The 17,637-nt window shown below is 37.8% G+C and overlaps 1 protein-coding gene across 1 annotated transcript in view; it reads left to right on the forward strand.

Moving 5' to 3' along the window:
* The window catches only part of C2H8orf34 (chromosome 2 C8orf34 homolog), a 173,323-nt gene that overhangs the window by 24,228 nt on the left and 131,458 nt on the right, over nucleotides 1-17,637 (forward strand). The window contains exons 2-3 of the mRNA XM_051612173.1: nucleotides 9,976-10,123; nucleotides 11,086-11,217. Coding sequence (XP_051468133.1) covers nucleotides 9,976-10,123; nucleotides 11,086-11,217 — 280 coding nt within the window. The remainder of the gene's footprint in view (nucleotides 1-9,975; nucleotides 10,124-11,085; nucleotides 11,218-17,637) is intronic.

Raw genomic sequence — 17,637 nt, forward strand, 5'->3', positions numbered from 1 at the left:
GCAACTCCCACGGCGTCTCCTGAGCTGTGAGCAGTCTCAAAAAGTCCCAGAGCTGCTGGAGAGAGTGGCAGAGCAGACAGGAGATGAGGGGAGAGTTGTGAGGATCAGAAATGCACAAGCCTAGGGATCAAAGGAGATGGATAGATAGTGTCCTCCCCAGGTGCCAACCATGGATGGAAGAAAAGAGAAGAAGAAGAAGGGCTTGACTTCTGTGATCCCTGAATTTATATCGAGACCTATGTAGATATGGATGGAATACTTTGGTTCACTGATCTGTCTACTCCACTCCTCCATATGGATGGGTTGTAGATACAACTTTTCTGTTCCTTTAGTGTCCAAAGCAGTAATTTCAACAAGCAGAGTGAAGTTGCTTTGGTCTTTCAGGAGTGACTATAAACATTCAAGTGTTATCAGTCCACCAGCTGGAAAACTTGCTGCTAGTTTCAGGAAGTGTGCTGCTTAAAAGAGAGTTCACTGAAGGAAAAAAAATAATAAAAGGAGAACTGGCTTCATTCTGACTCAAACCAGGATACTTGTTTTTTTAAGTTATCTGTTTCAGATTGCTTTAAAATATTTCACTGACCATTACCATAGTAATTTTCCTTAAGTGCTGACAAATCAATCAGTTTAATTCCCCTAAGCTGTGAGAACAGGAACTAGAAATAAACTTGAGAAGAAATAAATGTGCAGCATATATTTCTGCTAAGTTTTTCTTCTGTTAGTATATCAGTAGTATATCTATTGTATGATATAATTTGGAAACTTGTATTTACGTTTCTTAACTTCACTGGGATAAGTGATCTGAAGAGTGGAAAAAAGAAAGAAAAGCACCTGACAGGTGTGTGGTTGTTGCTTACATTTTGAGAGTGTGTATTGTTCAAGTTTTCCTTGTTATGAAATGTCCATAACTCTTATAAATATTTGCTTGTTTGGATTATAAAAAAGTTGTAGTGTTTTATTTAGGTAAGCTTCTGGAAGGAAGTGCTCGCAATTTTGCAATCGCAGAGCAGTGATCTAATAATTCACCAAGGCATTTAAAGCAGGCACCTGGCTTTATAAGCATTTATTTCTTGTGCATAGAAATACCTAAGCTGAAGTGCTTTGTTGAGTCAATCCTCTAATATACTACTTGTTTTTTTCACACGGAGCCTTCTTCTTCTGATGCCCCCCATAACCTCTTAATAACCATAACTATAGTGGTACTGTTCTAGGTCTGGCTGCGATGGAGTTGATTTTCTTCATAGCAATCCGTCTGGTTCTGTGTTTCAGATTTGTGACTAAAACAGTACTGTTACACTCATCTTTTAGCTATTGCTGGGCAATGTCAGAGTAAAGGCCTTCTTTGTTCCTCACTATGCCTGCCATCAGGCAGGCTGGGGGTGGACAAGAGGCTGGGAGGGGACACAGCCGGGACAGCTGACTCAACCTGAGCAAAGTGATATTTTATACCATGTAGCGTCATCCTCAGCAATAAAAGCTGGGAGGTGTATTTTCTGAAGTAGCCATTGCTTGGGAACTGGCTGGGCAGTGGGAGGAAGTGACTGCCTTGGCATCGCTTCTTTGTTGGTTTGGTTTGGTTTTTTTTCTTTCCTTATTAAACTGTGTTTATCTTGACCCATGAGGTTTTCTTGGGTTTGCTCTTCCCATTCTCTCCCCTATTCCACTGAGGGTGGGAGTGAGTGAGCAGCTGGTGCCTGTGGTCAGCCAACTAAAGGTAGCCACAATAATACCTACTGCTTTAGTTCTTAATATCACCGTATCACCCTCCCTCAGTATAAAATTCTGTGCCAGGTAGGTAGAAGCTAAGTCAGTGAAGTTTAAACTGGAAATACGATGTGATGTTTTAAACAGTTGCAGTAATGAATCATTGAACACAGAGGAACAAGTGGCTTCACCTTAGACCACAAAATTGGAATAAGATTATTTCTGCTAATCAGAGAAAGATCAGCTATAGCCTGCTGAGTTTGCTTTTAAGAAAAGCAGTGGTGTGCACTCAGTGTTGTTTTATGGCTATTATTTAAGGAAATCGGTCTGGGTTGTAATAGTCTTTTCTAGCCTTTATCTGTGAATATTGTTTTCAAGGTATATCCTACAGACCTTTCAGAAAACCAGTAGTTTTCATTTTCTCTTGGTTGAATTGTGAAGTGCCTTACCTTCAGGATAGAATTTGCACTGGTTGATAGAGTAGGTGGAAACTAAGAAGTATTTCTGAATTATGCTTTAGTGAAACGTTACAGTTTTTCTACCATCACATGAACTACCCTTGTTTGATAAATCCTTGCTGAGTTCAGATAATGATATGGTAGGCATAATTCCACAAGTGTGAGATTGTTATGCAGAGATGCAGGACTACTGAAAGCAGTGTAAGGTGTCATAGAAGATCTTTGTGATTTGACAACCGTGGGAGAAAATGTGGTAACTGTTGACATGCTTGGCACATCTGAGAGCATGTTTTTAGCCTTTTATTCTTCTACTGAGAAAGTAGTTAATGTTTCAGAGTAGCCTAGTACCAGTAACCTCTGTTTTGTTAACATTCTTGTCTGAAATGATTGGGAGGAAGGAAGTCTTTCAGTAATAAAGCCAAAGAGCAAAGGTGCTTGAAGCTATTTTGTGAACTCAGAAGTGGTATAATACATTTGGGACAATGATATTTGAAAGATCAAGAATAAGATATGAAGGAAAAAACCCTCAAATGATACATAAGTGAAAAAATACAGCAAAAGTTTGAGGTAGATAATGTGAGTTGTGAGTTTGATAATCTGTCATGAGCTCACTCAGCGAAACTTCCGAATTGTCCACCAGATCTCATCTATGTGAAAGGTTGTTGTTTCTGGACCACTAAGTAAGATCAGTGATGCATGTTTTATCAACAATTACATATGTGAATCAGAATTACATCAGATAGGGCTAGTTTATCCAGCTCAAGGAACTGTTAATAAAATTTGTAAAGGGTTTGTAGTGGAAAGAATATATTTTTCTATTCTGCTCCCTAGATTCTCACTAAACACAGGTTTAGTAACATAGCCCTGAAAATGAGTCTTCTGTTAAAGAACTGGTACAGATGCTTAGCAGGTGAACATTTAAGGAGGGCTGTTAGGTATGATATTTTTCTGACTCCCTCTCTTTATTCTCATTGTATGAACCAAAAGTTCAAAAGTTTTGTTTATCAGAGTTACCACCCTGATTTGAGATGTGAAAAAAGCAGTTTGAAACTTTGAATAGTTGTAATTTTGAGTGACCTCAAAGCAAGTGTTACCTGCACCACTAGTCCTTGTAGATTTCCCTACCAGTGCCACCTTTAGGGGAGTTTTGTTTGGTACCATATCAGCTTTGTACTTTCTCTTTAGTTGTATGTTCAAGGTAATTTCTTTGTGAGGTGTGTTCCATGCTGTGTACTGCAGTTTTGTGACATTAAATTTAGCTGCATCGTTAGCTACAATGGTGGGACTGAGTAGTGTTGAGGCTTTGAACAAAAGAAGAATTACTTGAAAGTCCTTTAGTCAATTCCAGGTTAAAGTCTGAAAATTTTTGCAAAGAAGCTGAATTATGCAGAGGTTCACTCTCAGCTGTTTTTCTACTTTGGTCAGTTTGAAACAACTGATATGGTGCAGGCACGTGAATTGTGTTTATGTGAAGATTTGCTTTGTGTTGAATAATTAATTTTATACTGAGACATGGTAATAATTTAATGAATACATAAAATATGTTGAAATCCGAAATGTAATTTTCTTTTTTTGGTTCTGAATTGCCAAGAAGATTTAAAGCCTAGCTATTTTCCAGAAGAAGGATGCCAGTGTTTTTCCTTCATTTCTATAGAAAATAATCTTTTGTCATAGAAGCGGTGATGTCTACTTTTCTGCTCTCATTTAAGAATTGCAGACTCCTATTTTAGCCAGTAAGAATAATGTTGTAATATACTTGAAAAAAAGACCCCAAACATTTCCTTGCCTTATTACTGCAGAAATCAGAAAGGAATTCTAAAGAAAAAAAAGTGTCAATTACTGTAAAGTTTATTTAACCTACTTTCTTTCCACAGGTTTTCACTCAATTTTATGTCTTCCTTTTTCATTTTGAGCCTCTATGAAGGCATTAGGAAACCCAAATTTAGATGTCTGCCTGTCTTCTAAATGTCTAAACTCCATTGTAGTCAATGGATACGTAGCCAATTCAGTCAGCAGAGCCTGGAGTGCAATTCTTACCCTAAGTCTGGTTAACTAAGAGCTTTCTAGGCTTGCTTGGCATCTTCACTGCAAGACCACCATTGGTACTGGTGTGAAGGCTGCTGTATTTAATTGTCTGAATTTGCAATGGCATCCCATCAAAACCTTGTAGTTTAAGGTAAGCCACCTAGTCTCTTTGTTTGGTCAGGAGAGAAAGACATCATTTGAGGGCAATTCACTCTAAGTACTTTGAACATCTAATTTAAACCATGAGATCGTAGTTCAACCAAAATCTGTGCACGCTCTGCCACAGTCTGTAAAAGCCTATATAGTTAAAAAAACACACACTGTGATTATTGTGTAGTTCCTGTTATGAATTACAGAGCAAGATAAAATGTCTCTTAATTAACTTAATAACCTGATAGGTACATTTAGACATAGCTAATTAGAGCTTTCTTGTAATTTGGCCTATTATTAATAGACTGTGAAGACTGTTTCATTTATATTAAATGCATGGATAGTCACGAGGAAATTAAAATTTGAGCCTGCTTTGAATAACTAATATAGGATCTCAGGAGAGCACAATAGTGAAAGATTATTCTCTTTATAAAGAATTAAGAATTATTTTTTCAAGATATTTTGGAGCCTTATCAATGTGTGCATTAATCTATTTTGGAAACATCTACAGATCAACTTTTGCAAGTTTATTTTAAAACAATTTGTCTTACATCTTCTAAGAAAACTAATGAATGTACAAGCATAGGAAGATATAATTACAGAATAAAGTAGAAATAACTGGTTTAATTTTTGGTTTGCACAGTGCAAAGTAAAATCCTTGGAGGTGTTAACTGCTATTTTTTCTAGAGCTTATATCACCTTTCTGCCATGACCAGAATAAGAAAGAATGGGCAGAAACTAATCTGGGGCAAGACAGTGACTTAGTAGCAGAAACAAATGTACTCACCCTAGTGCTCTACTGTGTTCCCTTTCAGTCCTTTTCTGTGCTGCAATGTCTCTTGTGGGTGCCCAGGGAATTACTAGCTACTGACATCTGAACAAGCTTCATGTGTTACACAGCTGGAACGGAGTCTGAGGGGAATCCCACTCACAGAAAAGACAAAAGACAAAAAGACAAAAGGTGTAACAGTGGAAAAAAGATAGGAGGAGAGGGATTATGCATAGAGAACAGTTCATCTGGCAGCATGGAGACCCAGTTGGCCAAGACTTTTTATTTGTTGTTATAAGGCATACTGTGCATGGAAGAACATGTTATAAAGGTAGACAGAACTTTTTGGTTTTCTTATTTGAATTAGATGAAATTGAGAACACGCAGTAGGTATATGTCTTAGAAAGACAAAAAATGTAGTTAATATTTTTAAGAGACATAAATATTGTTTATTTCTGTTTTCATGCATATTTGAAAACTGTTACATTTTTCATCAAGAAATGTATCTCGGTTTCAGTGATCTTGTGCCATTTTTGTTCTGCTGTTAATGCAGAGGCAGCTTCATTGAGACTAGTTGGTCTTTTTCCTTTTCTCTTTCATGGGAAACCTTGCCTACTTAGCACATTGTGAGTCAGATCACTCTGCTGCTAACCAAAAAGGAATTTTATTTTTGTAACTTGTACACTTTAGTTTTTCTTATTTAATACCTTCACTTTTGTCATCTTTTTTTGAAACATTTCAAACTTGTAAGAGTATATTTAGAGTACCATGTAGTCTCTTTTTCCTGCTGTCTATTAAAATGTCATCTGAGCAACAGATGAGAGCATCAGTTAAACTCTGGATAATGTAATCAGAAGCTTAATATAGGTTTATTAGGGAATGGTGCTAAAATGAGAATATCCCTAACAGGCATTCATAATAAAGGCGTAATGTCTTTTCAGCTTCAGTGAAGTATATGTTTTTACTTTAAAAATGAGCTGAGTGCTCACTAAGTATAGTTACTGCCTATGTGAATATTTTTGTTTTGTTTTGTTTTCTTTGAGAATCAAAGTATGAGCTTGAAGAGTGTGGGTTGGAGTTAGGTTGCTTGATGGACTGGGTGGCAAAGGCAGTGGGGATCACGGAGCTATGATTTTACTTCTGGGATCTCTGCAAGTGTGTGTGGCAGGAGGATATGGAAGGAGATGGCACCTCCTGCTTGTGATTGTGGATTGACACAGAGCATATGTCTGAAGCTATTATCACTGCTATTGTTACCAGTGGTTGGGGTAGAGATGTTCGTAAATTCTACAGAGTCTGGAAACCCAGCTGTGTTAAACTGGAGACCACTTACATACATTGCTTGGAGCAGCTTGAGAAGCAAATCCCCAAGAGCTTCTTCACTCCCCTTTTACAAAGGAATGCGCATAGGCCCCTCACCATAAAAAGGACATTGAGGTGCTGGAGCATGTCCAGAAGAGAGCTACCAAGCCAGGGTCTATAGAAGGGTCTAGAGAACAAGTCATATGAGTGGCTGAGGGAACTGAGGTTGTTTAGTCTGAAGACAAGGAATCTGAGGGGAGACCTCATCACCCTCTACAACTGCCTGAAAGGAGGTTGTAGTGAGGTGGATGTTGGTCTCTTCTCCCAAGTAAATAGTGATAGGACCAGAGGAAATGGCCTGAAGTTGCAGCAAGGGAGGTTTAGATTGGATATTAGAAAGAGTTTCTATACTGAAAGAGTGGTCAGGCACTGGAACAGCCTGCCCAGAGAGGTGGTTGAGTCACCATCCCTGTAGGTATTAAAAAGCCATGTAGATTTGGTACATCAGGACATGCTTTAGGGCCCAAGATTGTGGTTTTGTGTGGGGGTTTTTTGTTTGTTTGGTTTTGGTTTTTTTTAGTTTGGGTTGTTTGGGTTTTTTTTGTTTGGGGTTTTTTTGTGTGTATGTTGAACTTGGCAATCTTAGCGGTCCTGTCCAACAATGACAATTCTGTGATTCTGTGATAGTAAAGAGCTTTGTCTTCCGTAAAATGCAGGTGTTGTAATCTGAGTCACCTTAGTGTTGACTTGAAGTTGTATTTACTCTTAAGGAAATTTCTGAAAGTGTCTCAGGCAAATCAGTTTGAGGTTTATTGCACAAATAAGTAGTATTTTTTGAACTGCATACTATTTTCAGTTTATGAGGATTCCAGCAATGTTATTTCTTTTTTTGCTTTAGGTGTACACGATTGATGCAACTAATTTGTTACTCCAGATACAAAAAAGTAGCCTCTACATATAGTTTCTTGTAACTTTTCTAATTGCTGTCATGTGATAGAACTGACTATGCTCTGGGACAGCGCAATCTGTATCACTCAGACATTATTAGCAATATGTTAAGAGTAGCTAAAAAATGGTCTTTTTAAATAGGAGCAAATTTCACATCACCTTGGAATAGCGCTTTTTTTTTTTTGGTGTGTGTGTGTACTTTGTGCAATTATGTTCTTTGGCTTTCTTGCTATTTCTTGCTATCTCTCAGACACTCCTCAAAGGACTTGTTCTCCAGACCCTTCACCAGCTTCATTGCTTTTCTCTGGACTCGCTCCAGCACCTCAATGTCCTTGTATTGAGGTCCCCAAAACTGAACAAGTACTTGAGTTGTGACCTCACCAATGCCGAGTACAGAGGGACAATCACCTCCCTGGTCCTGCTTGCCACACTGTTTCTAATACAGGCCAGGATGCCGTTGGCCTTCTTGGCCGCCTGGGCATGCTGCTGGCTCATATTCAGCCACCTATCAATCAGAACCCCCATGTTCCTTTCTGCTGGGTAGCTTTCTAGCTACTTTTCCCGAAGCCTGTAGCATTGCATGGGGTTGTTGTGGCCCAAGTGGAGGACCCGGCACTTGACCTGGTTGAACCTCATACAATTGGTCTTGGCCCATTGATGCAACCTGACTCTACCTTTGCAGAGCCTTCTTACCCTCAGGCAGATCAACACTTGTACCCAACTTGGTGTTATCTGCAAACTTACTGAGAGTGCACTCTATCCTCTTGTCCAGATCATTGACAAAAATATTAAACAAAACTGGCCCCAGCACTGAGCCCTGGAGAACACCACTTGTGATAGGCTGCCAGCTGCATTTAACTCCATTCTCCACAAGTCTTTGGGCCCAGCCATCCAGCTAGTTTTTTACCCAGTGAAGAGCATACCAGTCTAAGCCATTTGTAGCCAGTTTCTCCAAGAAAATGCTGTGGCGAATAGTGTCAAAGGCTTTACTAATTTACTTGTCACTAATTCTGTGCTTTGACAGGATAAAAAAGAAAGGTTTTCTGTTAGAGCGTTGCCAAGCAACTAAAATATTAATTACTCAAATTTCTGGATTTTTTTTCTTGTATGATGTATACCAGAGGGTTTCTCCTACCTTGATGGGAGACAGTCGAGATGAAGTTAAACTCCACAGCTTTACAATTTCTAAGATAAGTGAGTAGCTTCATTATCTTAATTTTTCCTTGTGGAGTTCCATTTCAAAACCATAGACACTTTTTTTTTCTTTTAATGGTTCACTCTAGATAGTTATCTAAAATCATGTCACAGATCATCTTGTCTTCACAAGACATGAGAGTGGGCATGTTTTCTGCTTTTTGTTTTCTGAAGATAAATTTCTTTTTCAGGAATGGAAAGCTTGTTTCTGTGTCGCTTTTGCTTATACCAAATTGTTTATACCATTACTTGAATAAAAAGAAAGTCTTGGAGTGGACAAAGATAAATTCCTTTGACTTGATCTGGCATGCTGTTACTCATGTTTACTATTATTTGGTATGCTTCCTCATAAGTGTCTTTTTCCAGCACAGTTAACTGATGGCAATACCTAGTAACTACTGGTATTTGAAAAGCTACTTATTAAATGACATTGTGTGAAAAAGATGAAGCAGAGATAGACTGAAGTATGTGAAAGTTATTGTAAGGTTTATGCTTGGGGATAGATGAAGAGAGAACAAATACTCTTAGCAAATCTGGGCAGTTTTTTGTCCTGATTTTGTTGTACATTCCTATAAGTTTTTACTTCTGTGGAGTGTTTTCATTTTGCAGTGGCAGCCACAGATTACCTGTGGAATTATGTGGATTTCAGGGTCCCCTCCCACAGTAGTAATTGATTTCCAGCACAGACCCTCAGCTTCTTTCTGGTTTCCTGATCTGTGTCATATGTGTAGGCTGCCAGGAAGAACCTCAGAAGCAATATGGAGAGTGCTTCTGTTTCTGCAGCCCTGCAAGGTCAGCATATATAACAGGAATTAGATAGTATCAACGAATGGCACAAGAGATGGTTTCTTGTTGACATTGGTTTTGTATCTATATCTGCAACAGAGTAATAAAATGTTTGCTTGCGTTTATACATAAAATTTTTGAGGACTTGCTTTCAAAAATGTCAGTCTGATCAGACCTTGGGATTTGTAGGTATGAATGCATATTCTAACCAAGTAATTGTTTCTTGACTGGGTGAGATAAAAAAATGCACCAACCTTCCTTATAAACAAATTTTCATTGAGAAGAAACTTGCGTGTAGAGGTCAGAGAAGAGCTACATGCTGCTATGAAAAGTTTTCTTCTTCTGAAAGGTTGAATGAACAGTCTTCAGACTGTTATGTGCAAATTTGAGCAGGAAGTGGGGGTTGGGTTGTTTAACATCAATTCTGGTTGATAAGTGACCGTATGGGCTGAGAGCATTTCAGATATGAACCCTTGATGAGACAAAGCTAGCAGTAGTTTGAGGAGACAGGTTTTCCAGCTGTTTCCTTCAAAGTTGAAAACAGGCTTTCCCTTAATAAATGTTCCTTTACTTTTAGTAAATAAAAGATCAGTTTAGGTGCAATATCTCACTAATTTTTTTTGTTTTAATTTTCTAAAGGAGTTGATGACCAAGCTGATAACAGAGACGCCTGACCAGCCAATACCATTTCTAATTGATCATCTTCAGTCCAAACAGGGGAACCGTGGTCAGCTTCAGAGAACGTTGTCTGGCTCTGCTGCCCTTTGGGCAGAGAGTGAAACAGCAGGTATGTTCTATATGCTGGAAAAGGCTAGTCTTCAATCTAATCTTCCCACTCTTTTGTCCATGGATGCACGTATTGAACAGGTACTACTCTGTGGTTTTAAGCATGCACAATAAATCCTGTTCGCCCAATAGTTACTGATTTTAATATATGTTGTTGGCCCAGCTCAGCCTATGGTACATATCATGTGAGTATGGGTCAGAGTTACAGGGTGGAAACGATCCTAGTGTTGAGGAGAAAGAAGATGCATGTAAGATCCCTTGATTCCCCTGCTGTCCTCTTTGCTTTCTCCTTCTTTTTGGTTTGTTTTTTTTTTTTCCTCCCATAGTGTACTTGTGCCTGAGATTAACCTCTATTGAGTTATTTTCTGTAATAATGTGCATTTTTAACAATCCATCATTCCAACACTTAATGAGAAGATGCTCTTACTGCTTCATGAACTCCAGTGTGAATAATTTATGATTGCAGATCTTCAGAAGCACATTTTTTTCTGAAATATTATTCTAAAGCAGAAATTTTAGTTTTGATATTCTGATACAAGTTACTTTTAAAATGTTGATTTGTATTTAAAAATTGACTGATAATCTATTTCAGACTGTAATAGATGGCAAATAGTTGCTGATAGTTAAAATGTTAGTTGTCTGACAAATAATCTTTTTATTTATTTCAAATGCACAGTTTTAACCATAGGCAGTCAAACGTGTAGGATAAATTAAGGATATGGATTTTGATAACAAAAATTAGAAGGTCATCTTTTTAATGAAGAACATATTAATGAATTTCTAAATTTTGATGTTTAGGAAATGAAATCAATACATAAAATTTAGCATAAGTCAGGAACAGGAATGCAAAAAGAGCTGAGTTTTGTTTGGACTCACAGATCTTGGTTTTTCTGGATTGTTTATGAAGTCTTTGAAAAATGACCATACAAATGTTATAATGATCTGTTTTGATTATTTTAACAGAAAATAAAGGAACAAGGAGAGATTTTAGAAGTTACGATAAACCTTGGCAGGTGAATGCAAAAAAGCCTAAAAAGTCAAAGAGCGACCTTGCTGTATCCAACATTTCTCCACCATCTCCAGAGTCCAAGTCATGTAAGAAAGCTTCACTGCATTATTATTCACGCATACTTCCAAACCTATAGCATGTTTTTCTGTTGAATTAGGATCGAAACAGAAAGCAAACTATAAACAGTTGAAATGTCTAACACAGATATGTACATTAGAAGAGTTGATTCTTGCTTTACTTTCCCTTAAATCGTGAATATTTAATAATACTCTGTTGTCATCTATAGATAGAATTCTAGATAGATGAAAACCTACAACAGGGGAAAATAGAGTTAGGATGTGCTTAAAGACAATTGGACATACATAAATGCATGGCACTATATGGAATTCATTCTGAGTGTGCTGAGAGAGGAAACTAATGTCATTGCAAGGCCATTCTGTCATCACCGTGGACGGTTTCTGATTACTAGAAAAGGCAAACATCATGTTGATTTTGAGGGAGAGCAAGAAAGAGACTTTGGGGACTACCCTAACCTCTCTCTCTGGGAAGGTCATTAAGCAAATTTTCCTGGAAGATGTTTCCAACCACAAGAAGGAGGAAAATGTGACTGGGAATAGCAGGCATGGATTTAGGAAATCATACATCCTTGATCATATCAACCTCATGGCCCCTTTGGATGAAATAACTGGCCCTATAATCAAAGAAAGAGCAGGGGATGTTTAAAACCTTGACTTTAGCAGAACCTTTGTTAGTCTTCCATAACCTTGTAACTCAGTTTGTGAAATATGGACTGGCTAGGTTGACAAGAAGATATGTGGAAAGTCAGCTCAACTGTTGGATTCAAGACATTGCAACTGGCAATGCAAAGTTCAGTTGGAAAGCCTGTCACTTTGTGACTGTGTGGGGTGTATGAGGGGCTGATACTGAGACCAATACCATTTGAAAGTCTGTCTTAGTGTCCTGGATTATGAGGTAGAATGTTCTCTTAGCTTTCCAGGTGAGACCAAATTGTTGGAAGTGGTTGGTATTCCGGGTAGCAGGGCTTCTATTCAGAGGGACCTCAGACAGGATTGAGGAATGGGCTGAGTGGAACCTTAAGAAGTTCAACACAGGTAATTGCAAAATCCTGCATATTGGATGGAATAACCCTGAGCAATAGTACAAACTGGAGTCTGGATGGATACATAGTAGCTTTGCAGAAAAAGACCTGGGCTGCTGATGAGCAAAAACATGAGTATGAACCAGGTGTAGCTCTGTGCTCTTGCAGTGCTGAAGGTGAGCTGCATACTGGGCTGTGATAGCAATAGTATAGGCAGCAGTGTTTATTTTGCACTTTTGAGGTGGCATCTGGAGTATGTAATGATAGACGATAATGTACTGGAGCAAGTCCAGTGGAGGTCCACCAAGATGATGAGAGTGCTAGAGGATGTGATGGTCAAGGAAGAGCTGAAGGAAGTAGGTTTGTTCATCCTGAAGAAATGAAAGCTAAGGGGAGATTTCATTGTCACATCAACTACTACACTGGAGGGTGGTAGATAAAACATAGCCAGATTCTTCTTGAAGATCTGTAGTGAAGGGACAAGAGGCAACAAAAATCATACTGCAAGGGTGATCGAACACTGTAATAGGTTGTCCAGAGAAGCTGTGGAATCTTCATTCTGGCAGATACACAAAATTCAATTGGACAGTCAGAGCAACCTGTCCTCAGTGAACCAGGTTTGAGCAGCAGGTTGGACCAGAAGACTTTCAGAGATCCTTTCCAGACTAATTATCCTCTGATTGTGTCCTTTTCTGTTTATGCCATTTCCATTTTGTTTTGCTTTGGTTGTTTGTGGTTTTTTTTGCTGGTTTGTTTGTTTGTTTTCCATACCACTGTTTTAAACCTTGTTTCCTCCTTTAATTTTCATTCATACTCTCCCCTGCAAATATTTGTCTCTGCAGCTTTTTGAACTTGTGTATTTGAACTACATTTTTTGTAATTGCCATCACAGAGGGTGGTTTCAGCCATGTGTCTCTTTGCCATATCTTGCTTCTCTTATTTTCTGCCAACAACCAAATTAATACTGACAGCTTTTGACTTTTTTTGTTGGGTTTATGCCAAAAATCAGTGGGTGCCATATGCCTCTTCAGCCACTCAGATCAGCAGAAGGCAAGCATGTTCAGAAGCCATTTATTACTCTATCCAGATACACACAGCATATTCATGTGTTTTGTCCCTTTACCTTGTACCTCAAAACATTTTTGGGTGTCTTTTTTCTCCAAAAAGGACCATCTGAGAAACACAGTGTTTTGGGCCTGCTGAGACTTAAAGATTTAATCTCAGCTTTATGTTTAAAACAAACCAACCCCCAAACCCAACAACCTTAGAAGCCCCCAAAACTTCCAAAACAAACCCAAAATTTAATGGAGTCCATCAGCTGTAATGTGTTCTGTTGCAGAGCTTTTCTTAAGATTATCTTGCTGAAATCATCCTGAACTTGTAAGTTTATTCAGAACTGAGAATTGTCAGTTCTGGTAATCCACTGTCAGTTCTTTGGAAACATAGGGGGAATTGATTTATTTAATTAGGAAACTTTTTTTTTTTTCCTTCAGTAGAGGTGATACTGACTGCAGCATGCATATTATTGCTGCACAAGTATCTCTTGATTGTGCATTCAAGTTTTTTACTAGAAAGATTTCTCCAGTCCCTCCTCCTGTCTGTTGTGATTTCAAGTCACATCTGAATGAACACACAAACAGGACACCCTGGTATCTAAGTGATCTGACCACTTGTTTGGTGTGTGCTAAAACATGATTAAGCAGAAGCTGTTGCTGTTGTCTGGCAAGGAAGTGGCTTAAAACTAGGACTCCTAGTGTGTGTGTTTGTGTATATATAAATATATTTAATGTAATGTTTAGATTATTTCAATCTGTATTTGAAGAAAAACTAATTTGGAATTTTCTAAGCCTTTTGTGAAACTGACTGCTTGCTTACCACTTTTGGGCAAAGTGCTTCATCTCTTTACCACTTCAGTGTTAAATCACGTGACAGATCATCCTTTCGTTCTGCTTCAGTTCACTATTCTTACCATATCCCGTTTACAGTTTGTGTATTCCATTTACATTGTGTATTTCTGATTGCCCTTGCTCAGTCTATAGGACTATAGGCCATCATTCTCGGAGTTTTTTTTTTAATATCGAGCTACTGTGTAAGCCGGTTTGGCTGTACCATCAGAGAACTCCAATCAAAATGCTATTGCACGATTTAAATACATGAGCAATTTTATGCTCAATAATAGCACACATGTTTTTGTTCTTTGAGGTATAGCATGGACATACAATGTATTAATGAAATGTAGTACTTAATGAGCAAACTGGTCTGATTCTGTCTGCAAATCATGTCTTAAAAAGACACGTATATCTAGATAAAAACAGTACTGGTTTTGTACCATCATCCAGTAGAAAATTAAGGTCTGCTGATTTGTGACAGAATTCATCACACATCTGTGAATGAATTTCATGTGCATTGTGGGGGGGCAGGGATGCGCCACCAGAAAATCAGGAATACTGGAAAGCATGTCTTTGCAGTCTTCTAAGATGAGATGAGAAAACCTCAGCTCCTTAAAGGGAAAACCCAAATATTTCTATACAAATGCGATGATGTAGGTGTGATAAATCTTCTGAATTGTAGGCAATAATTTCAAGTGAAACTTATATAAATCTCTCAAATAAGAGAGATGAGATTGAGGCAGGTAATGTGATGAGGGATTTAAAATTACTGATACAATGATTTTGAGGGATGAATGTGTATAATAAAGAAAGAGGAAGGGCAGAATATTATGAAAGGATTTTACTAGATATATGTAGTGACATGTACATGGAAATTATATATGATGGGCTTCATGTATTTCGAAAGATCTCAAGGGAAGGTTATATGGTCTTTTTACAGTTCTGCATGCTTCACACAAAGCCATCCATTTAAAAATGACCGTCGCTTGTTGATCCTGTAGTTGGAAAGATATAAGTTCATGTTTTAAAAACATTTGTAAGTGAACAGAAGATAAACCTTGAAAGGAGACTCATATGCCACATCATGTAATGAAGTAGATTTTAGTTTTAGTATTCTTTCATTAGTTGGAAGAGTGGATGATCAAGAAGAGCTGCGTCTTTTCTAGAAGTAATAAAAATTTCAGTCCTAATTCTGCTTAACTTCCCCCTCAGTTTTGGTTCAATAGAATTAGCCATCCTCACTGTTTAAACATTCTATTGAAACTCAGAAATGCTCCATGACAGCATATCTGTTTTGATACATTTTCACTGAAGTGCAAAATGGTTCACCGAAACACAGACTGTAATACCCAGCATGTACAGCAAATTTCCACCGTGTTTTTGACTGGTTTCCCACCATCCATTTAATGAGATGCAGTCCCAACTTCCTGTGTTTATGGGACATGTATCTGAAACAAGGGACCAAGACCTTTGTCTCTTGAGCAAGTTTCCCTACTTTGCAAAGACAGAGTCTTGATACTCTCCTGATGCAGGTTAGTCCATACACTCAGCAGTTGCTGATCCTGGAAGCTCCACAGGTGTTGAGTAGCACTTACATTTGTTTCATTCTTCTTTTTTCCCGTGACAAATTTTATTTCAAAATCATATGTTTTTCAGAAATTCTGAAAAATGTGGGTTTTTCTAAATGACACAATAGCAAATACCAGCTTGTTGAAATTTTCTGCAACCTGGAAGCTCTAAGGTTTGGTTGTCTTTGTACATGGTGTTACTGTGTTAAATTATTGCCTGTTTGCATTTTGGTGTTACTCTGAGATTTCTGTGATTGGGTGAGTTCAGTATAAACGTGGAAAGAAAAATCTGTCAAACTGCTAGCAGGATAGAGTGAATGATGCTGTATAGTGCTGCTACTCTGAAGGGAGAAGAGGAGATAGCTGAAAAAGCAGGCAGTAAAGCAGCATGATGTGGTCACTATGTAAAACAAAAGTGAGCAAAAATAGACCTCATTATTTAATTTCTAGTTTACTAAATATTTTTATTTACAGTTAGTAAAAGTTTAGAAAAAATGCGACATGGAACATTTTGTTTTCTGTAAACAAGAAAAAGGTTGAGAAATTACCGATGTTTGTTATTTAGTTATTAGTTAATTATACTAGGGTCTATGAATGGAGGCACTTATTGGTCACATAAAAATTTAGATAATTTTTAATGAACACAGTGGTTCCTAAACCAGGGAACTATAACTTAAATGATTGGCATTTAAAAGTATCAACAGATTATAAACTGTCCATCTCTGTAGATGCTAGTCATACCCTAATACCATAAGGCATATATCTATTCAGTAGGAACCACCAATAGGTCATTATTTCTGTTGTCCTGAGAAGGAAGGACTTTACTTTTTTGAACACAAAGCAGAATCAGACTCTGAAACTCCAAGTTGTCCATCTCTTCCCTTCTCCTTATTGAGGCTTACTGTGTCACTTTCATCCTACTCTTATCCTTTTTAGTGTCTCCTTTTCCTTCTGCTTTTGAGAATATCTTTTAATTGCATTCAAATGTATTAACTTCCCTAATACTTGGCCAGGTTCCTTAGTAGGTGTTACAGATCAGAATGTACTCTGGGTTGTCAGACTCTGTATAGACATCCAGTTTGAAGATGACTTGGTTTATGTCTATGGGTGATGGAATCACGCTCTTTGTGACAGAAATACTTAAAAATACCGTTGCCCCATTTCTTTATCTGGAGAAGATGGCTATTGACTTAACTTCAACTTTCCTTTGTGGAGTTGATCCAAATTCTATATTCACGTAGAAGGCAGTCAGCAATAAGACAAATTTCAATACTAACAGTTATTTAACACTTTTTGTAATAGCTACCAGTACTTGAAGTCTAAGTCTAAGTTCCCATACCATCATAAAAGCATGCTGAAGTTCCATATGATCATAAGATAGCATTTTTTTGCATGATCTGCAGGAGTCTGCAAGTTTCTTTCTTAGCATGTAATGAAAATGAGGTTTGTAAGCATAAATTAATTGACATATGTCTAAACAGTAAATAAAAATTTCAAAGCTGGCCAGGATATATTGGACATTGTAGTCTTTGGTTTTGAAGGTACTTTTAAGGGAGTAGTTTGCAGCCACTGATAAATGCAACAGGTCATTTCTGTTGGCAATGTGGACTAGGCATCCTCATCTTCACACCAGCCTGTGCAGTTGTCAGCATGGTAATGCTGTTTGGAGACAACCCAACAACTGCATTTGGTGGCGAAGGCAGCAGATTGCTTAGTTCAGAACACTGGCAAAAAGAGTATGTGTAACTGCAGTTCCAGAAACAGCATCACTTTTGTTTTCATTTCTACAAATTGTTGAAAATGTTCACATTGGTCAAGGTAGCTCTGTTAATTGTAGGTCCTACGTATTTCAGAAACTCATTATTTTCTTCCCTGCCATTGTAGGTAATGTTAGCTCTGCAGCTGAGAAATTATTTTCAAATTAAATCGAAGGCTTTGGTAATAGATGAT

This window comes from Apus apus, chromosome 2 (genome assembly GCF_020740795.1).
Source record: "Apus apus isolate bApuApu2 chromosome 2, bApuApu2.pri.cur, whole genome shotgun sequence".
Classification (NCBI taxonomy): Eukaryota; Metazoa; Chordata; class Aves; order Apodiformes; family Apodidae; genus Apus; species Apus apus.